Here is a 26529-nt window from a genome sequence, read left to right as displayed (position 1 = left end):
AGCGGAATCCGCCAAACGGATTGCGTTGTTTATCAGCAGCAGAATGTGACGGATACTAAATAGCGGAAATGTGAACATAGCCTAATGAGTGTGCAGAGGGTGGGAAGAGGGCGGGGCTGGACAGTGAGGCCGGGTGGGGCCAGCTCTGACTGTGAGTTCGGCATAGGAAGTTTTCATGTTTGGTTGAGCTGAAGGTAAATAAACTGTCTGCAGAGAATGAAGAGATAATTCAAGAGGAAAAAAAGTTAAAAAAGAAAAAAAATGTGGGGGTGATTTAGGCTACATGCGCATGCTGCGTTTTTGTAGTGTTTTTGACGCGTTTTTTGGTGCAGTTTTGTTGGCAGAACTTTCTGACCTCTGACTTCCCAGCAAAGTCTATGAGAAGTCAGATTTGTAATGTGCACCTTGCAAGAAAGAATGAATATGCTGCATCTTTTTTTGTCACAAACTTTTGAAAAAAAAAAACCGCTGACAAATAAACTGCGTTTGTTTTTGTCAACATTTGTCACCCATTGAAATCAATGAGGGCATCAAAAAGGCAAGGAAAATGCATGCTATCAAATTGGTGCATTTTGCATGCGTTTTACCTGCGGTTTTGTCAACAGAAACGCAGCTCACCAACTTAGTTCCAGAATGACAAAATTAATGCTGGAGTGAATTTGACATGTCGGAGGCTGTGTTGGTTTCTCTGTCTCTCTTGCGCTCTCTCTCTTTCTCCACAAGCAGTACATACTCACTGATCACGGCTGTCACACTGCTCCCCCGCCTCTCATCTTCTTTCGGACCCGCTCATTAGCCTCATACATTTTGACTCCTCCCCCTGTCTGTGATTGATTGGTTGCAGTCAGACGAGCCCCCATGCTGAGGGACAGCTGTCTAACTTCAACCAATCACAGCCGCGGTGGGCGTGTTTACATAGAGCGACTCTCTTCAGTGCTGTACTATCAGCGGAGGAGGACTCAAACTGTGACAGCAAACATCTGAGTGATGGCACCGCTGACACTCGGTTGGTTTTCTGTGACAGCTGGAGGACATCAGGCTTGAACCGCAGTGAACCTGTGATGTCATTGCTGCGACACCCGCTGTACTGCTGGAGCTGTAGCTGTGACGTCAGGAATTCACCCTAGTTCATTCTGATCGCTGCGGCTCTGTCCACACTCACAGCTGGCAGCCATGCTGTATGACTGCTATCTGTGACAGGACAGGGATGTAGCAGAGCGGGAAGCCTCGTGGGACCTCATGTGGATTACTTTGGACCTCGAGGGGTGTTTTGGGGGTTAATAAAGTGGTGAAAGAAGGTGGCTTTTTTTATGTGATGTGGGGTGTCTCATAGACGCATAACATCACTAACCTAGGGCTTAGTGGCAGCTATGGTCTGCCATTAACCCCTTATTACCCCGATAGCTACCGCACCAGGGCAACGGGAAGAGCCGGGTCCAGCGCCAGAATTTGCGCATCTTATGGATATGCCACTTCTAGGGCGGCTGTGAGCTGCTATTGTTAGGCTGGAAAGGGCGAAATAACGATGGCCCTTTCCACCCTAATATTATCAGCCCCCAGTTGTCTGCTGCACCTGGGCTGGTATTAGAAAAATGAGGAGATCCCACGTCATTTTTTTTTTTTTTAATCAAATAATAAAAAAACGTGTGGGATCCCCTCTATTTTTCATAACTGGCCAAGGTACAGCAAAGAGCTGAGGGTTGCAGCTGCTGCGGTTCCTTTACTGTATCTGAAAAATGGGGGGATCCCATGTTGTTGTTTTTTTTTACCCCCCCCCCCCAAACAAAACAAAAAAACAGCTAACCAAGCTAGCTATCCCTCTTTCAAGCTATTCTATTATTTCTTTCTATGTATTCTTTCTGTTCTTTCTTATTATCTAATCTATATGTTCTTATTATCTATCCATCTAGCTATTCTTTCTATTTTTTACTATTTGTCATGTATTCTAGCTATCTATCTATTATCCTTTCCTATCATATTTCGTTTCTCCTTCAAAAAAACGCAATGACTAAAAACGCACTAAAAACGCACCTACATTACAAGCGTTTTTGGGACATTTCCAGGCTCACTCTGATAAGGTGCAGTTTTGGTTGCAGTTTGTGTGCAGAAAAAACTGCAGCGTGCGCATGTAGCCTTATATGACAATACAGCACAGAATAGCTTACAAAAAATGTTTGCGCTTATGTCGGACAACTTTAAAGAAAAAAAAATTGAATAAAACTAATGTACCTCAAAAAGAAAGCTTTCAAAAATACAACATTGTTGACTAAAACAATTATAAAATGACAGAAAAATAAGCATTAGGGCGTCCAAATTGTGAAGACAAAACAATGAAGGAAATCCCAATGTCATAATGTACCACACTAAGTGGATCCTGCCACGTCTGCTTCTATCCCTGCTGAACTGACTCTGGGGCAGCACGGGGGATATAGGAGGCGTAGAGGCCATGCATGGATTGGTCTCAGGGGCCACACGGCTCTGGTAGCAGAAGCGTCCATCTAGAACCTTCCACATGACTTTCCCTTCTGTCCCTGACTTTTACATTATTTATTTTACAGCTTTGAAATTCAGGGAAAAGATATGCAGAACGCTGCAGACACAATGGAAAAAGGAGGAATGGATGTGCGGAGTGATGAACGGAGTAGAGACCTTTCCACAGGTAACCCTCCTCAGTGAAGAGTCACCATTAAATAACAAGGAGAACAGTCACATTCCCAGCTGCAAAGAGAAAATAAAGTTATATTTTCCCTGCTGCCGCTCGTATACAGTCACTGATGCAGTGCGGGAAACAGTAACACTTACCGCTCACAGGCTGTCAGCCAAGGAACAAGAGGGCTGATTACTATGCACTCACTATGTAGTGAGTGGTGACTGTTGCAGTCACCAGCACAGTAGGAGAGGCTGAAAGTGAGCAGCTGCTGGGAGAATGTAACTGCATTTTCTCCTTGCAGACACTGTGTCACAATCTCTCCGTTGTCTTGGGCGCAGTGAGTGACAATTTTGCCTCTCTATGGAATCAGGGCCGTGCCAAGCTGTTAGTTTGTTGAGCGACAGCTCAACTGTCCAATCTGAAACTGGGAGTTGTTTGGTTTCTTCATGGGTTCCCTGTTCTGAGTGATTGATCAGTTACTTAGCTGAGTAGTTAATCCCAAAGCCAGGGTATCACAGAGGTGTCGGGGTAACTGGAGAAGAGACACCCCACCCTCCCCCGAAACAGGCCCTCAGACTAGGGACTTTGTGCTGTCCCTTATTCCAGGGGTAGGCTTGATGGTATCCAAGTCTGGACTGCCAGCGTAACACTAACTCCTGTCCAAAACCCTGATCTAACACCCCCTCTCCCCCCCACCGGGAGTGGAGATGCAAACCCCACAAAGGATCGCCACAAAGACCGGAATCACAGGAGCATAAACTGAAGGTATCATCTGCAGTAACAAGTAATATCTCAAACCTTAAATAGGGAGAAGACAGCTGAATAGAAATTAGCCCCCTGAGTCTCAAGGAGCCACAAACCACTCCACAGGACTGGAAAACAGTGTAAAACACTCAGCTGAAGCTGAGCAACTAATTTCAGGTTGCCTGTGAACAAAGTCCGTCGCCACCGCGGCTCCCTGCGAATGTGTGACTTGGTTATCGTGCTCTGATCTATAGCTCGGAGACCTTGGACCTCCTCTGACAATCCATTTGCCCATATCCGCTATCCTCCTGATATTCTGACCCCAGAGCTGACTATGCCTTTGTCTTTCCCCTTAGTTCACGGCATGCTCTCTTTGTATCTGACCCCGGAACGTTTGATAACCCTGCCTCACGGCTTGTCCATGCAGTGACTAGCGTCACACACTGTTCTAATAAACCAGATAGATATCATTTAAATGCTAGGTACTCAGATTACCACTATATCTGCAGGTAAATAATGTTTTTGTAGCTGCCAGGTTTTCTTTTAACTCCTTTTCGATATGTAACATATTATTACATCCTATTGCTTGCGGCTCAGAAGCTGAGTCTCCATTATTGCCAGCAGATGATGTCTATTCAGTGGAGGTAAGCTTCACCCACTGCTGTTAACTTTTCGACAGCAGCATTTGCAGCTCGCAGCCTATGGGGTACAATGTTCCACATATCCAACGCCCCCAGCAACATTTATCATTGGGTGCATATGGGTCGCCATAATAGCTGGGGGTCTTCTAAAGACCCCTTGCCCTATATAAGGGTACTCCTATGATCTCCACACCTAGATACATTACTTCAGTGGTGTAGATTTCAAAATGAGAATTTATGGGGTGTTTCCACTGTTTAGGCACATCAAGGGCTTTACAAACGTGACATGGCATCCTCTAGTTCAGCTAATTTTGTTCTCCAAAAGTCAAATTGTGCTCCTTCCCTTCCGAGCCCTGCCGTGGACCCAAGCAATAGTTTTACAGCATATATTGGGGTATCAGCGTACACATGAGAAATTGCACAACAGAATTATATGGTCCATTTTCTCATCTTACCCTTGGGAAAATGAAAATTTGTGGTTAAAGCAACACTTTTGTGGGAAAAATTAAAATCTTTATTTTTTTCCTTCCACATTGCTTTCATTTCTGTGACGCATCTAAAGTGTACTTTGGCATTGCATTACTGCTGTAGGAATATTACAAAAAAGGGATAAATACATTGCTAATGTGAAAAATGAGTAAAAAGACATAGGTATTGCATTACTGCTTCAGAGATATTTGCAAAGAGAGATTCTTAGCTTATGTATTGGCCAATCCATGTGAGCCCAATAACTTTGACAAGGTGATCTCATTATATTGGGAACCTAACCTTAAATGTTTCTGTGTGATTAAAAATCTGCATGTCTGCCTTCTGGCTAAATAAGATGGTGGACACACCCTGGCTATAGGGCAGAGTGCTTGGTCAGGTGCTTGTCAAGGTTATCGGGCTCACATGGATTGGTCAATACATAAACTAAAAAATTGTTTTAAAGAACTGAAGTCCTCATTGGTTGATACCTTTTTAATGGCTAACTGAAAAGATGGAACTAAAGACACTTCTGAAGAAACGTGCACAACTGGACAGTGACATATTTTTCTTATCCAAATGCAAAAAGGAGAATCTGATCCCCAAAGGACTCTGGATTACAAACCCAATTCTACATACATAAAATACCCATTATGCACAAAACCTTTGTCACAGGACTTCTGAGAGACTAAGGAACCACCTTTTGCATGTCTTCTACAGCATCAAGAGTAAAATCCAGAGGGAATTTGAAACACAAAGGAAGACGCTTCCAGAAAGCACAGAGCAAAAAGTACAACAATACTACTACAGACTACGAACTCTTCTGATCCACAACAAGGAAAAGAAACTACATTGACTGCACCTCAATTCTGGACTTAATACAAACAGGTTGAGAACAAAGCCAAAACCTAACAACTTGGACAACCACTCCATTCAAGACACAAAAGGATCTGTTTTATCAATCTCTGGGATTATAAACCCAACAAAGTGGAATTTGCTGTGCTTTCTAGGGGACTCTCATTTTGTCCTACTAAAGCTCTAGACAAAACTGAACTCTGCAGTGACATGGAAGATTTCTTCAGGAGACTACGTCTGAGGGAATATTTTAACGATGCAGATGTTTGAGAATCCACCCAGACTAAAGGAAGACTGGTCTTGACAACCAGGAAAATGTCAGATTGGACACCTCCACCAGGACGCAACCTTCATTTGGATAACTATATAGACACTTCCAGACATTTGGTAAAATCCACTATCCAGATATAGCAACATGTGAATCCACTATCCTAGACACACACGGGAGGCAACCATCCAACATCAGTGCCCAGGAGAGAAAGTCCATAAAATCTTTGAAAACCAACAAAGAAATCATCATTAAACCTGCAGAAAAAGGGGTGCAATAGTCATGATGAACAAATCAGACTACATGAATGAAGCAGACAACTGATGGACACACGCTACTATAAAAAATTGGAGTCTGACCCTACACAGGACTATTACAAGGAACTTAACAATTTGGTCTCTTGTCTGCCTGACATATCCTCAACAGCTGATGAACTGATACCGGTAAGTCCAAGAATAGGCACATTCTACATGCTTCCCAAAATTCACAAATCTGGAAACCCAGGAAGACCCATCATTTCATGTGTGGGCACTCTCACTGAACAAGTGTCTGGATGGGTAGAGGGTATCCTTAAACCCTTGGTAAGGGATACAACCAGCTACATCCAGGACACTACTGACCTATTGAAAAAACTATCAGCAATAGGTTCTCTACCAGAGGGAACCATCCTTGCCACCATGGATGTGGAATCCTTGTACTTTAATATTCCACACCAGGATAGATTGAATGCCTGCAAAGTCTTCCTGGAAAATACAGGAACTTATACCGATTCTGTAGTGAAGCTTACAAAATTCATCCTCACCCATAATTACTTTGCATTTGACAATAACATATATCTACAGGAGACTGGGACTGCAATGGGAAGCAAAATGGCACCACAATATGCAAATCTTTTCATGGCCAAGCTTGAGAGTGACTTTTTATCCTCTTGTCCTATCAGGCCTCTGGCGTACTACTGTTACATTGACGATATTTTAATCTTCTGTACAGAGTCTGAGGAGCAGCTGAAGACCTTCCATGAACACTTTAATCCGTTTCATCCCACCATCAACCTAACACTCAACTACTCCTGCACTGAAATCAACTTCTTGGACACCATCATTAAACTACGGAACAATGAAATAGAGACATCCCTGTACAAGAAGCCAATTGACCGTCCAACATACCTGAAATGGGACAGTTTTCATCCAAAACACAAACTCTATAGTGTACAGCCAGGTTATCGGGTACAATCGGATATGTTCCAACAGTACAGATAGAGACAATCACCTTGAGGGCCTCAGAAAGACCTTTCTAAATCAAGGCTACCACCCAAGAACAATTGAAAACCAGATTACAAGAGCCACCAGAATATCAAGAAACCATCTCCTACATTATAAAACTAAAGAAAACAACCGGGTCCCGCTTGCAATCACCTACAATCCACATCTGGAGGTGTTAAGAGGAGCTGCACGGAAACTACAACCATTACTGCAAAAGGATGCCCGGTTAAAATCTATCTTTCCAGATCCCCCCCCACTTCTGTGTTTTAGACAACCCCCAAATCTAAGAAGCTTCATTGTCAAAAGCTCCCTGTCCTCTCAAACAGGAACACTTCCCTGCAACCAGAAAAAATGTAAGACCTGTCCATTTATATTGACAACGGACAAGATAAAGATTCCCAGATCACATCAGGACTACAAGATCCCAGGTACCTTCAGTTGCACCACAACCAATGTGGTGTACTTAATTATATGTACCAAATCTCCAACTGGGGGTCTGTATATAGGGGAGACAGGACAACCACTCAGGACAAGAATGAATTCTCACCACCACACTATTAGAGAAAAAAGGATAGATCTACCTGTGGCCAAACATTTTTGTAACCTAGACCACAGCATCATGGACATGAAATTGCTGGTATTGAAAGGTAACCTCAAGTCCCAGAGAGAGAGGAGACTATGGGAGTACAAACTTATGATGACCTTTGAAACATTCAGAGGAGAAATGAATGTCTCATGGATTCATGTTTTTTTACATCAATTAAGAGATGTGCTCCTCAGACCATCCGGGGGCATCACAGCCCTGGACCAGACCTCAATCAGAGGTCACTAAAACTTTCACACTGAACTGCAGAAATATTTATGGCCACAACAGTTTGTCCTCTTGCCATAGTGATAGTTCTGCTTCACATAACTTTTTATTTACTGCCCCATTCTTTGTCCTGTTGTGTATAAATATGTGACTCTTCAGATTTTGTGTTATATTGAGCCTGAAGAAAAGAGCTGAGTAGTCTCGAAAGCTTGCTATTATTACCATCTTTTCAGTTAGCCATTAAAAGGTATCAACCACTGAGGACTTCAGTTCTTTTAAACAATTTTTTATCTCTACTGGCTAACACGGTACAAAGATATATTTTACCTGTGCATAAACTAAGAATCTCACTTTGCAAATATCTCTAAAGCGGTAATGCAATGCCTGTCGTTTTATTCATTTTTTCTCATTACCTATGTATTAGTCCCTTTTTTTTTAATATTTCTACAGCAGTAATGCAATGCCAAAGTATCCATATATTATTGAGTGCCACTGGATATGCTTTTGTAGATATGTTTTATTGAATGTCGTTTTAAGCACTTCAAAGGGTGCAGTTTTTAAAATGTCATTTTGGGTGTCTTCTGCCGCATAGGCCTTTTTAAAGTAGAACACTACACACTTTGGAATTTGTATGGATTTATGTGTGTCTGTGTATGTTTGAGGTTATATTATTAAAAGCTTATAACTTCAATTTTATTTATGGCAGATGACGGTACCAGGAGTTCCACACAGAATGCTAAGGGAAGTGAAAGTAACACAGAAGCGAAGCCATATTCATGTTTAGAATGTGGGAAATGTTTTGCTGAGAAATCAAATCTCATTACACATGAGAGAATTCACACAGGAGAGAAGCCATATTCATGTGAAGAATGTGGGAAATGTTTTGCTCTGAAATCAAATCTCATTACACATGAGAGAATTCACACAGGAGAGAAGCCTTATTCATGTGCAGAATGTGGGAAATGTTTTGCTCGGAAATCAAATCTCATTACACATGAGAGAATTCACACAGGAGAGAAGCCTTATTCATGTGCAGAATGTGGGAAATGTTTTGCTCTGAAATCAAATCTCATTACACATGAGAGAATTCACATAGGAGAGAAGCCATATTCATGTTCAGAATGTGGGAAATGTTTTGCTCAGAAATCATATCTTGTTAAACATGAGAGAATTCACACAGGAGAGAAGCCATATTCATGTTCAGAATGTGGGAAATGTTTTGCTCAGAAATCAGACCTTGTTAAACATGAGAGAATTCACACAGGAGAGAAGCCATATTCATGTTCAGAATGTGAGAAATATTTTGCTTTGAAATCAGATCTTGTTAAACATGAGAGAATTCACACAGGAGAGAAGCCATATTCATGTTCAGAATGTGAGAAATATTTTGCTTTGAAATCAGATCTTGTTAAACATGAGAGAATTCACACAGGAGAGAAGCCATATTCATGTTCAGAATGTGGGAAATGTTTTGCTGTGAAATCACATCTCATTACACATGAGAGAATTCACACAGGAGAGAAGCCTTATTCATGTGCAGAATGTGGGAAATGTTTTGCTCTGAAATCACATCTCATTACACATGAGAGAATTCACACAGGAGAGAAGCCATATTCATGTTCAGAATGTGGGAAATGTTTTGCTCAGAAATCAGATGTCACTACACATGAGAAAATTCACACAGGAGTGAAGCCATATTCATGTTCAGAATGTGGGAAATGTTTTGCTCTGAAATCACATCTCATTACACATGAGAGAATTCACACAGGAGAGAAGCGATATTCATGTTCAGAATGTGGGAAATATTTTGCTGAGAAATCAGATCTTGTTAAACATGAGAGAATTCACACAGGAGAGAAGCCATATTCATGTTCAGAATGTGGGAAATGTTTTGCTCTGAAATCACATCTCAGTACACATGAGAAAATTCACACAGGAGTGAAGCCATATTCATGTTCAGAATGTGGGAAATGTTTTACTCTGAAATCACATCTCATTACACATGAGAAAATTCACACAGGAGTGAAGCCATAGTCATGAATAGAATCTCTGTTTTAGTATTTATTAATAGACTTTTAATATCTGTTGATAAAGAGTTAATTTTATGTCATTACGGTTGTGTACTTTTTATAATGGTTCATTTACAAATTATTCATCTTTTTACACATTTTTAATTTGGAGAATTTTTGTTTTTGTTATAGCCAAGTTGTACGCATTATTCATCCATTTGTATATTGCTTGAATGAGAGCAGAATCCATTTTGTTAAATCTACACTCCATTTTGTCTTTGTGTAATGGTCATGGTACACACGACAGCGACGACGACGTCGCTGCTAAGTCACCATTTTGTGTGATGTAGCAGCGACCTTGATAGCGATGTCGCTGTGTGTGACATCCAGCAACAACCTTGCCTCTGTTGTGAGGTCGCCGGTTGTTGCTGAATGTCCTGGACTATTTTTTTCATCGTTGCTCTCCCACTGTGAAGCACACATCGCTGTGTGTGACAGTGAGAGAGCAACGAACTGAATGTGCAGGGAGCCGGCTTCTGCGGACGCTGGTGACCAAGGTAAATATCAGGTAACCAAGGTAAGCTCCTTGCTTGGTTACCCGATATTTACCTTGGTTACTAGCGTCCGCCGCCCTCACGCTGCCAGTGCCGGCTCCCTGCACACGTAGCTGGAGTACAGATCGGGTAAATAAGCAAAGCGGTTTGCTTATTAACCCGATGTATACTCTGGCTAGGAGTGCAGGGAGCCAGCTCTAAGCGGTGTGCGCTGGTAACCAAGGTAAATATCGGGTAACCAAGCGCTTGGTTACCCGATATTTACCTTAATTACCAAGTGCAGCATTGCTTCCACGCGTCGCTGCTGGCTGGGGGCTGTGAGAAACCAAGGGAAAAATTGTGAAAACATACCCTGTTGTAACTAAATAAAAGCATAGTGCATATAAACATAGGGTACTTAGTAAACACTGTTTTTGATCAAAAAAAGCATAAAGCTATCCCACCAACGCCAAGGTGTACCCAGTTGGGATAGTACCTACACTCTCTAATATTAAAACCTTACCATGGGTCTAAAATAGGCCTCAATGTGGCTAAGGGCTGAGAGCGACCGGGTCCCAACAGGACACACACAGTCAGGGGGATTCACAGAATGAAATGTCCAGCTCACCAAGAGGGAGGGCCACACCCCATTTGTACTGAATACAATATGTTTTTATGGCTGGGGGCTGTGTTGGGAATGTCAGTTATGCTTTGGCTGCTGTGAGGCTCCCTCTTGTGGCTAGGGATGTTTTGGACAGAGAGCAGGTGTGCTGAGCAATGGGCGTTTCCATTGCTAACTCTCTGCTTATTTAACACTAGAACTACTGAGGTAGTCATTTTGACTACTTTGCACCATGTATTTCTATATAGGTGTGACGAGTCCAGTAGTTCTAGTGTTAAACCCTGGTCTGATAGCAGGCTATGCCGGATGTCAGTTGTTCTTTGTTCACCAGCATGCTTCATCCTGCTCCTGACCACATCTACCCCAGATAAGTGCTTGGCTCTTTATTTGTTGTTTGGCTCTTTTGCTCTTATCTGAGTTTGTCATTTACTGTGGTTATTTTCAGTTTATTTGCAGGCAGGGATCTTCCCTCTCGGTTGCTTAGCTTGGAAGCTCCCTGCAGCTATGTTTGGATTATTGCTCTTATAAGTCCATGTGTTTGTGGCTTCTTGGATTTGTAATGGTTCCTGCTTTCTGTTCATTGGTATGAAAAGAGCGCCTGGTATAGGACGGAGTTCAGATCTAGCGATCTGAGGGGTTTTTTGTACTATCAGGAATTTGGAATTTTGTAGGGTTTTTCTCTGGCCACCATCAGCCCCTTTCCTATCCTGTCCTATTTAGTCAGTAGGGCCTCACCTTTTGCTAATCCTATCATCTATCTGTGTATTGTGTTTTCCTATATCACCGCAGTCTTTGAATGTGGGGGGCTTGCTATTCTTTATCTATTTTCTGAGGCAGAGAGTTATTCATCCTTCCTTCCTTTAGGATAGCTAGTTCTCCGGCTGGGTTCGCGGTGCACAGGATGTTAGTTCACTCCTCGGCTACTTCTAGTTGTGATGGTTAGTAAGGGGATGGTGGCCAGATTAGTTGCCAATGCTCTTGTCACCTTTTACCAATGATTTATGGTGGTCTTCCATGGTTCCGGATCATAACAGCACTGGTCGCTGGTGAGATCTGCCTGTTTGACAGCTCACCAGCGACCATGTAACAACGCAGCAGCGATCCTGATAAGGTCAAATTGTCGTCATGATCGCTGCTGCATCGCCACGTGTGACCTAGGCTTAAGAGCCTGTACTGTATCTCCTTTGGTGTAATGCAACAGAGACCCTCTGTTTACTTTAGATAAGGACTTGTATAGTATCAGTTTCTTTGTTAAAAGTGAAGTTCAGGAATGTGAAACTAAAACGTTTATATAGTCTTAAGCTGGGTTCACACTAAGCGACAACGACGTCGCTGTTACGTCACCATTTTCTGTGACGTAACAGCGACCTTGTAAGTCGCTGTTCTGATCGCTGCTTAGCTGTCAAACACAGCAGAAGCAGCAGCGATCATAACGTCGCTGTGCTACATGTGCAGAGAGCAGGGAGCCGCGCTTAGCGCTGGCTCCTTGCTCTCCTAGGTACAGTACACATCGGGTTAATTACCCGATGTGTGCTGCAGCTACATGTCACAGTGCAGAGAGCAGGGAGCCGCGCACACTGCTTAGTGCTGGCTCCTTGCTCTCCTTGCTACAGTATACATCGGGTTAATTACCTGATGTGTGCTGCAGCTACATGTCACAGTGCAGGGAGCCGCGCACACTGCTTAGCGCTGGCTCCTTGCTCTCCTTGCTACAGTATACATCGGGTTCATTACCCGATGTGTACTGCAGCCACATGTGCACAGAGCAGGAGCCGGCACTGGCAGCAAGGGCGGAGGCTGGTAACGAAGGTAAACATCGGGTAACCAGGGAAAGGGCTTCCCTTGCTTACCCGATGTTTACGCTGGTTACAGCTTACCGCAGCTGCCAGGCGCCGGCTCCTGCTCCCTGCTCGCTTCATTTCGTCGCTCTCTCGCTGTCACACACAGCGATGTGTGTGTCACAGCGGGAGAGTGACGACCAAAAAATGAAGCTGGACATTCAGCAACGACCGGCGACCTCACAGCAGGGGCCAGGTCGTTGCTGGATGTCACACACAGCGACAGCGACGGGACGTCGCTGCAACGTCACAGAAAATGGTGACGTAGCAGCGACGTCGTTGTCGCTGTGTGGCACACCAGCTTTATATAAATGAGTGATGATGATGTAATCTTTTATTTGTTTGAGACAAAGGGAGAGCTATATCTGATACTTTATTGTCTCAGAGGGGTGTCTCCTATATATACATACATACAAGATCTTTATAATTTAATTTAATTAGGACCACACACGCAAAATCTTATATGTCCCATGCTGATTGGCAACAATAAATCTTGTGCCTGAACAGCGACCCACTATTTCTGAGAACCGCTGATCCAACCGTCTTGCCTTCCTCAAAAAGGCAACTCAAGCTGTATCAAAAGGTAAGAAGCTGGGGGGGCGTGGCCTGGCAATGGCTCGGAGCAGACTTGTGTGCTGAAAGTTCCTGGCACCCACGGGGGAGTCTTACCCTGCAGAGGAGCTATTTCACCGGAGAAGGACTGTGCACGATCAGGGGTTAATGCTGGAGCTGCAGTGAGCTGCGGGGGCTGGTGGACAAGCATGATATGGGATCCCCAGGGAAGAGGTGAAGTGGAGCAGAGAGTCTGCAGGCTTGTGACCTAAGCAGGCCTGTACCTCGTGGTGGAGTCTGTGGCCTGCAGTCTGTAACGCTGGGAGAGCTGGTTGGTGCAGTCTGGAGTCCTCCATACAGGTACCAGTGAAGCTGAGCAGTGTGGATGCAACCTGTTATATTGCCGGCAGCTGAGCACATGTAGCTGAGAGAGGGGGGGGTGAAGTGCAGGCCCATAGCAAGGGAAAGAAGTTTGCAGGAAGCTTTTACAGGTGCTAAGTGTAGCTGTCATGAGGAAATATTTGCATTGTCCAGAGTGAAGAGATAACACTAACCCCCGGCATCCTGGAGCGCTGAGGCTGACTCCTCACAGACGTGTGGAAGAATCTGATTACTCTGACCCCCCTACTATACACCATAAGGCTATGTGCACAGGCTGCATTTTTTTGCGCGGCAAAAAACGCATGTGTTTTTACCGCGATTTGGTGCATTTTTGGCTGCGTTTTGCTGCGTTTTTGATCTCTGCGTTTTTCCAATGCATTGCATGGGGGGAAAACGCAGAAAAACGCAGGAAAGAACTGACGTCCATTTTTTTTTTTTTTTAAAAGCTAAAAAACGCAGCTTAAAAAAAAAGTTGTGTGCAGACAGCAAAAATGAAAACTCATAGACTTTGCTGGGGAAGCAAAGACATGCAGTTTTGAGGCCAAGAACGCACCCGAAAAACGAGCAAAAACGCCGCGAAAAACGTACTGTGCGAACTTACCCTAATATGCCTGGATTGAATTTATTACTTTCCCCATGGTGAAGAGAGGTTGAAAACTCACTGGCACCATCCCCAGCCCCAAGAGAGACCCAGATCACAGGCTCCCAGGAGAGCATCAAGACATTTTTTAAAGAAGGAAACACCCATCTTAAAGCTGCGGATCACAAAAAGTCGGCTGCAGCCCAATCTAACATTCCAGCAAATGCACAGAGGGAAGAACAAAATATGGGGCAGTCCTTGCCTATTGAAACCAATAATGCAGAAGATCATGTCAGCAGACCCTTCGCGCACCGGTCCCCCTGGCTATCCCAACTGTAGCACCCCAGAGACACCTGTTGCTTGTGTTTGAAGAGTTTAAAGATCTCAGATCCCAAATGATGAATTTTCCAACTAAAGCAGACATGAAGTGCTACATAGGGAGACTTGAGAATCTTTATAAAGCTGAAATACAGGCCCTGAATACTTCTGTGGCGCAGATGTCAGATCAGGTCACCCGACTGGAAGCAACTTTGACCTCATTGGCGGTGGAGCAGAAGACACAGGGTGATATCCTCACTCTTCACTCAAAACAATTTGACTTCCTCTTCGGTACAGTAGAAGAACCGTAACCGCCGCAATAATATTAGGATCCGAGGACTTACAGAGGCAACTCCTGCAGCGGAATTATTCTCTACCCTTAAAGGTATTTTCAATTCACTGCTCGGAAGGGAGCCCACAGAGGAGCTGCTGATTGATAGAGCCCATCAAGCTCTAAGGCCTCGTAACCAGGACTCTGACAACCCTAGAGATGTCATTTGCCGAATCCACTGCTTTACAGTAAAGGAAGAAATAATGTGACAAGCAAGGATCAAGAGTCCGTTTGATTTCGACGGAGCCCGCCTTATGTTTCTTGCAGACCTGTCTAGAACCACACTTTCTAAACGACGAGCCCTGAGACCGATTCTGGAGGCATTGAAAGAGAGAAATATTCCCTACTCTTGGGGGTTTCCGTTTCAACTGCAGGTCAGAGATCAAAGAGGTATGGTGACCTTGAAAGATCCAAGTGGCTTATTAGAGTTCTTAGAGCGCCTTAATCTACCGCCAATACCAAATCTGGACTGGCCATCATTCCCATTGGCACCTCCTGAGAGGCCTACTACCCGCAGAAGAGCAGCACAGCAACAGTCGCGGCCAAGAAACGAAGAATCATCGATGATCCGCTGGTCTACACGTTCATCTGGACTGTGAATATGGGTTTCCTTTAGATTTAGAATACTAGGTTGTGTGAGCTTTATTTGCTGGGCGGGAAGGCGGGGGTGACCCAATAGGTAAGCGGAGGGGCTGGAGATTTATCCCCTTTTTTAGGGGGGGGGGTGGGCCCTCTTTCCTTTTTTTTTTTTTCCCTGACCTTCTCCCAGTGGCCCCTCTGACCCTCCCCTCTCCTTTTGAGGGTTGGGGGTTGGAGGAGGGCATATGGTGGGGGATGAGGGTTGGGATGGATCTAGGGTCACCCGGCGTTTCCCTTTATGAAAACTAAAATGTTGGGATTGTTTTATCCCCAAGATACTTACTTAACTAGTTGGACTTCCTGACAGGATGTTTCATTCATGACATAAAATAATGGTTTCAGAGAGAGGGGATAGGTTATGAGTCATTACGGGTCCTTTTCTGTGTGTTTATACAGTACGTTATGTGATATTGTAGGGGATCCCCTGTGGGTGTTTGTTCTGGTTATTGAAAGACACCCCCCACTTACTAAACTTGTTTCAACAAGTAGTGGATCATCTACCCCACGCAAGTGGGTTGGATTCTCCATAAAACTTCTCCTTGACATAGTGTTAAGGAGTTTGCCTATTCTCTTTATAGGCTTGCTATTCTAGTCTTTTTTGTGGTACCTTTCTTTCTCACCTTTTTTCTTATCGTACCCCTTGTGTGTACCTTTCTCTACTTCCCAGTATCCTCTCCCTATCCTACCCAACAAGTCCCTTCCGTGAGGAGGAATAAAAAAATCAACATGTCAGCAATTAAGGTGGCCTCGCTCAATGTTAAGGGTTTCAATACCCCTCAGAAACGTGCAGAAATATTATATGGCATGCACAAGATGGGGGTACAGGTGTTATTTATTCAGGAAACACATTTTAAAAGCCAACACTTTCCAGAGGTCAAAAACAAATACTTTATGCAGTGGTACCATAGCTCCAACCCCGACTCCAGATCTAAAGGGGTGAGCATAGCGGTGCATAAGAATTTGCAACAAAATGTGCTAGGTATAGACCTGGATGAGCAGGGACAGTTTGTGTTTTTAAAAATTTCAGTGGAGGGTCAGACTTATACTTTTGCTAAATTATATTGTGGAGGTCGCCTGAGTTATAGCTTGTTTGTTCAAACGTAGTAAGAATATCTGTGTATATAAATAATCAAAATGTAGATGTAGTTGTATAATTATCTGTCTGTCTATGTAGCAATTGCACAGACCTATAGTATAATTCAAAGTTGTATAATCATGAAGGAGTTAACCAAAGATGATGAAGCCAGAATGTGAAGCTGTAAAAGTGTTATCAGTAATGTTCACACAAAAGTAATGTACGGGAGAGCAGGCAATGTGATGTGAGAAATTGGGGAGTGAAAGCACTCCTTGTTCAGTTTCAAGGTTATTCATGCTTACTTACTGTATAATTGGATCTATCGAATTAAACTATCTCAGTTGATGACGCTGGCTGAAAGAGAGCATGTCTGTGTGTTCTTTGTCTTATATACATTGATATATATTGGCAATGATATACAGCTAATACAGAACCGTCTCTGGATATCCCAAACGAGGACTCCATTAGCAGTCTTCAACCAAATTCCTCCCTTGACAGTTTGGCGCACCAGCGTGGAGCTCCTTCAAGGACGCATTACCGACCTGCAAATACCGATCGTTTGGATGTCACGGACTGAGACCTCCCTCCGCTCCAACCAGGCTGATCCCCCTACAACCCTCGGGGAGTGTTACATATTTTGTATTCACTGCTGTTGTGGTTGTTCTTGGAGAGGAGGGAGTGACGGGCTGTGTGTCCTTATCGGTGTTAAAAGGTTCCTGATTGTGACTCAAGGGTAGTGCCCGCTGGAGCTCCAAGCACGATCCCAGCTCTGAGGTGTGGATCGAGTGTCACACGGGATCCAGAGGACGGTTGTTAGGGCAGGAAAGACGGTGGTGGCTGGATATAGCTAGTTAGACTGACCCGGTCTGTAATTAAAGATGCGGGGGGATTCCCGTGACTGAATATGGGGATTAGGACATTAAATTTGATACAGTTGACCAAGTCGGGAGGTCGGGACATTCTTGTATATGCATGTACATTTTTGTATGTCCTCCTCCTTTCATGAGACAGATCCTCAGTGAAAGAAGATAGGGATTAGGACAATAAAAAAATATTGGTGCAGCTGATCAAGTCCAGAGGGAATACATTTTGTACCCCTCCTCCAAGCGCGGGATACCCTTATTACTATATAGTTGAGGAGTTGCCAGCTAGTGTAGAGGTGTGGCCTTAAGTTCCGGCCGGGCTTTAACGCTCACCGCATAGTCCTATATTAGTGTAATCCAGACACCACCAAGATAGCAAAAATGTTTAGACAGAAAGCTGAGAAGCCTGAAGGTAACAAGAGATTGTTGATTGATGCTGAATTGTTTAACAGAATAACGCAGATATTGCTATCGAAAGGATATATTGAGGTCAAAGAAGAGGATGAGCGAGGAGATGTGTTTTCCTATAGGTCACCCAAGTCTGAGGATGGTTTTAGGGGCACTCAAGAAGGTTGTTTTGTTGCTATTTCACAGTCCAATTCTGGACAAGTTCCGGAATTATTCACAGATGCTGCAGTCATTAGACAGCATCCCTTAACCCTTTCCACACCCATACCCCTGGTCCCTCCCATACCTGCAATGCCGTTTCTCCCCTTACCGGCCAATCTGGCGTCACGCTCCCCAGTTACCAATCCCCTCCCCTTGGATCCCCCTTTTTGCCCTGGGACGCATAGTGAGCCTTACCCCGAACCTACCGAGGAACAGCCCTCATTTAAATATGTCCCTTTCAACCCCATCCAGTCAGCGGCATTAATCCCCCTGCCTGCCAGATCCCGACATTAACACCATGCGATTTTATAGGAAGATGCTACAGGTCCACCAGTTATATTCAGCTGCTCGGAAGGACCTAATTAATCTCATCAAAGTAAAAGCAGGAGACAGTTTTTGGCCCTTAATGAAACGCCATCTCACAATGCCCCCAGGCACTGATGACACCACTTTCCGAAGTGGACAACAGTATTGTGCCGCTTTAAAAAGATGATGGGCTCAAGATCAATTTGTGTATACAACCGCGCCGGTGCAGCCCCCACCACAGCCCATGCCCCGACAGGGCCCAAACCCCGTATACGTAGCTCCCAATCAACAAAACCAGCAGAGCCAGCAACAGAATTGTTGGCGTTGTGGTCAGCCCGGGCATTTCCGGAGAGGATGCAGTGGCCCACCATTCCAATCTCCTGTCCAAGGCCCCAAAACCAAAGCCAATCGCCCATAAATTTATACTGTAATGGTCAGATTAAATAAGAAGTATTGCAGGGGCCTCTTTGAAATTTATAGTTGACGCTGTTGTAACCAATTCCATTAATAAAGTGTCTGATATAACTCCCGACCATATTTTGCTATTTTTGCCCCAGTGGGAGTTGCTGGTTTATTTATTAAATAAATTAAAGGCCGCCATAAATTATGATGGAGAAGGAGGTATTACTCTTACCGTGACTAAATTATATTTCCCAGAAGGGTGTGGGGAGATTTGCCTCCTATGGGCATTTTCTACTGTGATGCTCTCTATCCCATGTGCTAATAAATCTGATGTGGACTATTATAGTCAAAAGGGCCTAATGGTGTGAGTAAATTCCCTGTAGATCCAGTAATGATCTACCTGAAGCCTGGTTGCTTTTTCCCAGAGTATCACAGTATCCCTTTAAATCAGTCCCAGGAGATCTCCCAAGATACTGCCCACAGTCCGGGCTACACCCACGAGTCTGCCCCAACCTTCCCTAGTGATACAGAGGGGAGCCCCGGACTGTTTGCTTTTTTTGCTGCAGTGATTTCCAGTCCCAAGCTACCTACCCGCTCTAATGATGTTCTCCATTCCACTCCATCAATCTTAAGGCTTCTGTAATATATGTCTCTGTAGTACTTTTGTTTTTGCTGGCTGACACGGTACAAAAATATATTTTATATATTCCTGTAATGAAAGTTCTGCCCATGGTTTTTTTTCTTGTATCTGTTTTTCCCACCAGCTGTTCTAACATCGCGTACTCTGAAGGACAAGGGGGGGGCATAAGCCTGCTAAGCCAGCAAAGATATGTGGGAGGGTGTACTTATTACAAGTTGTAAAAAAAAAAAACTGACGAAGTAGAAAGAAAAAGGAAAAAAAAATGGTTTCTGCAGAGATTTGCAGGACTATATGTGTTTTATATACTAACAAGTGCTTTTTCCGGCTGGTGAAGTAGATTTTATTTAATCCTTAGGGGTACTTTGCACGCTGCGACATCGCAAGCCGATGCTGCGATGCCGAGCGCGATAGTCCCCGCCCCCGTCGCAGCTGCGATATCCTTGTGATAGCTGCCGTAGCGAACATCGCTACGGTAGCTTCACGTGGACTCGCCTGTCCTGCGATCGTCGCTCTGGCCGGCGACCCGCCTCCTTATTATGGGGGCGGGTCGTGCGGCGTCACTGCGATGTCACACGGCAGGCGGCCAATAGGAGCAGAAGGGCGGAGATGAGCAGGATGTAAACTTCCCGCCCACCTCCTTCCTTCCGCATAGCTGACGGGAGCTGTGGTGACGCAGGTAGTAGATATTCCTCGCTCCTGCAGCTTCACACACAGCGATGTGTGCTGCCGCAGGAACGAGGAACAACATCGGACCGTCGCGTCAGCGTAATTATGGATTACGCCGATGCTACACCGATGATACGATTACGACGCTTTTGCGCTCGTTAATCGTATCATCTAGCCTTTACACACTACGATATCGCCTGCGATGCCGGATGTGCGCCACTTTCAATTTGACCCCACCGACATCGCACCTGCGATATCGTAGTGTGCAAAGTACCCCTTAGAGTTCAAAATTTGACAAGAAATTATCAATAGTATAATGCTAATACCTAAATAATTAAATTAATTTTGCAGGGAAAAGTATATTTCTTAAAATATACACATTTAGGTTTTTTTGTTTTTATCGTTATGTTTTTGTTTTGTATTATTTTTGCATACAAACTGCCAATATTGATTACTTTCCTTTTTTTTGTAGATACAGAATATCTATGAACCGTGTTTATAAGGTTTCAAAATTCCCCAGTAAAGTATAAGTTATATTTATCGGTTGTTTTATTATATTGTCTTCTGTTATAAACTTATAAGTTTTGTCAAAGCAGTATATAAAAACAAAACACGAAAAGGGGGGGGGGGGGGGAGTAGATATCTATTATATTTTTCCAGCAGTAAAACGCACAGCAGACATATTGGATAGGCTTTAAAGCTGGCCTTTCTTTTGCAACAGTTATGTCATGTTTATTGGACTACTATAAAACATGTCTATTATAAGAATGATCTAATGCATATTTCTTTTAGTTTTTGTTTTTATATATGGAATCAAATGGTGGTCGATTCTGCACTGGATATTCTACGGTTTGCACGACATGAATTGGTCTAAATTTAGGCCACTCCCTCCTCTCCTATCGGTACAGGAGGAAGTGACGTAAGTGCCTCTCTAGATGGGTGGAGCAGAGGTAGTTAAGATAGTCAAAATGTATGTAGCATGTAGATCTTTCCTGTTGTCAAATGAGCTAGGTACGCCGAAAAGAAAGTCTAGATCTGAGCTGATGGAATCAGATGGAGATCCCCGCACAGCTGCAGCTGACCAAGAAGCAGTGAACGGGCCTAGAGTTGAGGAGTCCTTTACCATGCACAAAGACCATGCCTCGGTGACATTTGTCACGTCAGTGACTTCTGTCAATCCTTGTGTTCTTAAATCCCTACAGGATCAAGTGAACCAATAAGGAGTGGAGTGCAAGACGCAGGGAGCCGGCTGACTGAGGAAGGTCTGTGGATGAAGAGCGGTAAGCTTTCTCTGCCATGAGATCTCTTCTTAATGATGGCCCAAGTAACATGGACTAACATCTGTGAAAGTTGGATATCAGTGTGCGCTTTGGTGACGCCAGGGTTCAGTACCCAGGTAGGCAAATTCACCCAGTCTTGTGAAGCACGTTCTTAAAACAATGAGGGAAAAACTGTAAAGAGTCCGTAGAAATACCCTGCACCTGCTCTACCCATTCTTACAGACTGCAAACTGATTATAGATGTTTATCATGAGCACATTGTATGCAAGTCTGTGTGTGTTGTGTAGATTTCTTTCCAAGTCTGGTCAGAGGCTTTCCAGTGCAGAAAACTATGTCATTGCTGAAAATCCACATAATGCAAGTGGTATGTAAAAAAACAAACTAATAAGTTGTAAATCAATGCGTGTTGTGTTTCTCCTTAGTGTGTGTTGTGTTTCTCTTTAGTAATAAACAGGTTTCAATGTAAAATGTTTTTTTTTTGGTCTAGCGCAAAGCACGTATAATTTTCATATGATTGACTAATTAGAGAAATAAACAAGTGTATTTTCTAATTTCAGATCCTAAATCAGAGTTAGTAGTATATGGTTTTCGGTCAGGAGACTGATTAATCCTAAAATGACACAGAAATTTCGATTAAAGCTCAACGGCAGGACAACATGGATTCACGCCCCGCATTGCAGAAGGGTTGATCCACCGGAGCTGCACTAAGCGTCCTCCTCATATTTATCCTTTACAAAAAGACCTGTACAGTCCCAAACCATCATTGCCAAAACAGTTAGAAGAGAGGACTTAAGGGTACTTTACACGCTGCGACATCGCTAGCGATCTCGTTAGCGATGTGAAATTCTAGATCACAAGTGCGATCTTTCGAGGTCGCACATAGGTCATTTTACGCATGTGCGATCTCAAAAGATCGCACTTGCGATCTAGAATTTCACATCGCTAACGAGATCGCTAGCGATGTCGCAGCGTGTAAAGTACCCTTTAGAGAACCTTGAGACATGGGAAAGTCCAACTACAAAGGGTGAGGACTCGCTTAGGGGTCCTTGGTCTCAAACCGGTGAAGAAATCCCATTCCCCTTTCCACCCATGCCTCAACGTTCAGTCAGGCAGGTTTTCCAACAGATCTTTCTTCCTCTTTTCCTAAGGGAACACGGTACCCTTAGTATTTGGAAATGGCAGAAGTGAGTCAAAGGGGAGACTGTTGAGGGTACGAATTGAGTAATCTAAAATACTTAATTCAGCCATTTCATAGACCCAAAAATGTGGTTTGGTTACTGTAATCTAACCATTTACAAATGTTTTTGTCACCTACTAACTCATATGAATATATTCAGTGATTTTCCTTAATATAAAATACTAGCTATAGATTCTTTCATTTCGGGAAAAGGTTTGGAGGAGCCTATCCCATCAGGCTGATGTCTCCCCGGCCTAGTCTGCTGAGCACTGGCAGTGACACAAGAGTTGACGTCACATCTCAGAAACCAATGGACCCGTCGCAACCGAAGCAGAAAGCGGCCGCTATTCTACCCATTATCACAGAAGGTTTTTTCCAAGTCTGTGCCACAAACTGTATACATGAAGTTTCATCATGTTTTGTTGTTTTTTTTATCAAAAGCAGATTATCCAGGTTCACAAAGTGGCCCTAAGTGGACTAGCACTGACCAAGTATCTTCCTTTTTGTTTTATATCTGGAAAGAAGAACCATGGACAATTTGTAGCAAATGTTCTTTTGTTTTTTGTTTTTTTTAATTATGTGCTAATTTTTAAATAAATTTTAGATTCAATCTTTGATAATCAGGATAATGTGCCCTCATAAGAGTAATAATGTCAATTCTAATAGCCCCTATAGATCAAAAAGTTATTTTTAATGTATAAAATGAGTACTTAAGGGGGGAGTTAAAGTCTGTAGTGTTAAATTAAACCGATCTCATGAAAAGCCCGCATATATAGATATTTATATAATTAAAGTCCCAAGGGCAATAAGTCACAAATAATAAAATATATCTCAATGGTAAAAAATTTAACGTTAATAATAATCACAGATATTTTATTAAGGGGGGACTGTAGAGGTCGCCTGAGTTATAGCTTGTTTGTTCAAACGTATTAAGAATATCTGTGTATATAAATAATCAAAATGTAGATGTAGTTGTCTGTCTGTTTTTTTTAAATCAGATCTTTTTTATTAAACAACTAAGAATCAATACAGAGAGAATATATTGCATCTTATATAACTAGTAAAAGCGTACATTGAAAAAACATATGTTGTCTATAAATTAGGTTCTTCCTCTATATAAAAAAAAAAAAGAAAAAAGGATTCTTAGATCAGTTATATAAATTGAGCCTACAAACAATATGGCTCCACAGATAATAAAAAGTTTAAATTATGCAATAATACCTCAGTCTAATAGAAAAGTCTCCTCCATCAGCCGTGTCGCTGTGCATCATATTTCCATACCCGCTTGCCTTTCTCTCCCCGTTTAGTCATTAATCACACCCTTCCGGCCCTCTCCCACAGCGCCGCTCAAAGTGCACTTCGCCACTTAAAACACTAGTTTTAACTTTTACTCCCCAAACATTCCATTCACTGCAAGCACAACAGTTACTGGTCCAACATTGCATTCTGCACTAGTGCCCCAGAGGGGAGACCCGGCGACTCCATCCATGGCTGTCAGATTTTGTAAAACTTTCTCAGTGTTTTTCTCTTTAAATAAACTCCCCTTTCCAATCTAATGACGTTATTTAATTTATTTTTAAGCTCTGATAACGGTGGTAGAGGATCTAACCAATGGTATGCCAGTATCTTCTTTGCTTGATACAGGATACGTGCTATTCACAGGGCTGTTGGAGAGTCCGGATCTACTCCTCCCTCCCACAGACTCAACAAACATAAACAAGGTGACGGCTGTATTGTGATATGATATATTTGGTCTGTGAGTCCCAGGGTTTGTTTCCAGAAATCACCAATGTTTCCACACTCCCACATAACATGCATCAAATGGGCATCATCCTGTCCACACCTAACACATTGTGCATTTGGTCTAAGTCCCATTCTGAATGGGACTGGGAGTTTTATATACCCTGTGGATGAGATTATACTTGAGAAAGCCCTTGGCACTCAGACCGCCAGTTTAGGGACCTGTTCTAGAATGTCAGACCATTGGTCTTCCGTCAGGGGACCAACGTCCCGTTCCTATTTACTTTTAACAGTCAGTGGATATGTCTCCAGATGGGCAGGTAGTAATCTTTTGTATAGTTCGGAAATAAGGCCTTTAGAGGACTCAGATGTAAGTAGCATATGTAATGTTTGATTAGGTGTCACTGTCACCGGATTTGTCCTCCCCTGTCTTTCCAGTGCGTGCCTCAGCTGTAAATGCTGATAAAAGAAGACATGCGGGAGGTGAAACTCCGTTCTCAATTGCTCAAAACTCTTAAGAATATTATTTTGAAGTACTTGTGACACTAAATGGATCCCTTTATCTTCCCATCCTCTGAACCCCACTAATTTTTTTAATTTCTGGCAAATCCGGGTTCCGCCACAGTGGCCAGAACTCCGTAGGCCCATTTATCTTCAAAAGAAACTTACCTCTGTCCCATACCCGAAATATCATAGCCAATGTAGGATATTGTGCCCCATTAAGGCTGCTTTCACACTACGTCTTTTTAACATGCGTCCTGAACGGTTTTTTGCTGCAAAAGCGGATCCTGCTTTTACAGCAAAAAATGCATGCAAACGCATGTGTTACTTTGCAGGATCCTGTCACTGGATGTTTAGGGGCGGGCATTGGAGTCATGTGATCGGGAGTGAGGGGAACTAAACGTGCCAGACTGGGAGCCGGCATCTGACAGCTGCGAGGCTCGTAACCAAGGTAAACATTGGGTATACTTGCTTGGATACACGATATTTACTTTGGTTACGAGCGTCTGCAGCTGCTAGGAGCCGGGCTCCCTGCACACGTAACCAACGTAAACATCGGGTAACTAAGATAAGTGGTTACCCGATATTTACCTTGGTTACGAGTGTCCTCAGCTCTCAGGTGGGGGAGAGGGAGGGGGAGAGACAGAGAGGGAGGAGTGAGAGGCGGAGAGAGATAGAGGGAGGAGAGAGAGAGACTGATCACGGGCTGGTTTCTGGGCATGCTCAGTAGAGCAAGCAGGATCCTGCCTATCAGCATGCCAGCGTTCACCTGCGTTTGCGTGCTGTTTAGTCAGGATCCAGCAATTTGCAGAAGTTGGACGCAGCTCAAAAACGCTACAAGTAGCGTTTTTGAAAGATGTTAAAAAACTGCAAGTCGCTGGATCCTCACTATAACGCACGCAAACGCATGTGAACGCAAGTCCATTACAAATGCATTGAAATGAAAATGCATTTGCAATGGATCCGTTTTTGCATTAAAAAAACGTTCAGGACGCATGTTAAAAAGACGTAGTGTGAAAGCAGCCTTATCTGTCTTTGTCTCACATCCAACTGGCAACACGGATATTTCCATACCGATCCCTCTCTCACTATATCACCACTATTATCATACGCTCCTTCTTTGCCCCAACCCCTAAGATGTTGCATTTGGGAGGCTGTATAGAATATAAATGGGTTTGGTACCGCCAGTCCTCCCTCCTCCTTTCCCCGCTGTAGCACTTCCAGTTGAATCCTAGCCTGTTTTTTTTCTTCCAGATAAGTTCCCGGAATAATGTATTAATTTTTGGAAAAAATTCCCTACGTATCCACACTGGAGAATTATGTATGCGATATAGTAATTGTGGCATCATTACCATTTTGATTAAGTTGCATCTACCGATATTTGATAGCGGGAAGCGACACCAGGTGTGTACCTTTGCTCTGAACAACTGCAACAGGGGTTCCAGATTTAGGGCCTGGAAATCCTTCGGATTTGGGCTAACAGTTACACCCAGATACTTAAACTCTCGGACTACAGGAACTGGTATCTGCAAGTCCGAGAAATCCACCGGGAGAGGGTCTATCGCCATTAAAGCCGATTTGGACCAATTAATCCGAAGGCCAGACCTCCGCCCAAATTCTTGAATGATATCCATTGCCGGCAAAATCGAGGAATGTACCCTGTCTAAATATAAAAGTAGGTCATCCGCATTATAATGATATTTTCTGCTCCACACCTAAATCCCGTTATCTCCCTGGACATCCGTATTGCAACTGCCAATGGCTCCACTGC

General features: G+C 43.5%; 1 protein-coding gene across 3 annotated transcripts; it reads left to right on the top strand.

Moving 5' to 3' along the window:
• The first annotated feature begins 2563 nt into the window (after positions 1 to 2563).
• On the top strand, positions 2564 to 22147 carry LOC142258712 (uncharacterized). 3 transcript variants are annotated; one of them, XR_012727848.1, is made up of 2 exons: positions 2564 to 2659; positions 21263 to 22147. XR_012727848.1 is itself a non-coding variant. In XM_075331330.1 (2 exons), the coding sequence occupies exons 1-2, from the start codon at positions 2581 to 2583 to the stop codon at positions 9728 to 9730; spliced, it is 1407 nt and encodes a 468-aa protein (XP_075187445.1). In that variant the 5' UTR covers positions 2564 to 2580; the 3' UTR covers positions 9731 to 10373. The 3 variants fall into 3 exon arrangements, 1 of the variants encoding a protein (XP_075187445.1); XM_075331330.1 differs by lacking the exon at positions 21263 to 22147 and adding an exon at positions 8403 to 10373; XR_012727849.1 differs by lacking the exon at positions 2564 to 2659 and adding an exon at positions 15618 to 20979.
• Positions 22148 to 26529: the final 4382 nt, after the last annotated feature.

The sequence above is a fragment of the Anomaloglossus baeobatrachus genome (genome assembly GCF_048569485.1).
Source record: "Anomaloglossus baeobatrachus isolate aAnoBae1 chromosome 3 unlocalized genomic scaffold, aAnoBae1.hap1 SUPER_3_unloc_2, whole genome shotgun sequence".
In the NCBI taxonomy this organism is placed as follows: domain Eukaryota; kingdom Metazoa; phylum Chordata; class Amphibia; order Anura; family Aromobatidae; genus Anomaloglossus; species Anomaloglossus baeobatrachus.
This window is presented reverse-complemented; position numbering and strand designations above follow the sequence as displayed.

Coding starts and splice junctions, on each gene's coding strand:
- LOC142258712 (XM_075331330.1), top strand. CDS start 2,581: ATGCAGAACGCTGCAGACACAATGGAAAAAGGAGGAATGGATGTGCGG. Junction 2,660..8,402: donor GAGTAGAGACCTTTCCACAG/GTAACCCTCCTC, acceptor TATTTATGGCAG/ATGACGGTACCAGGAGTTCC.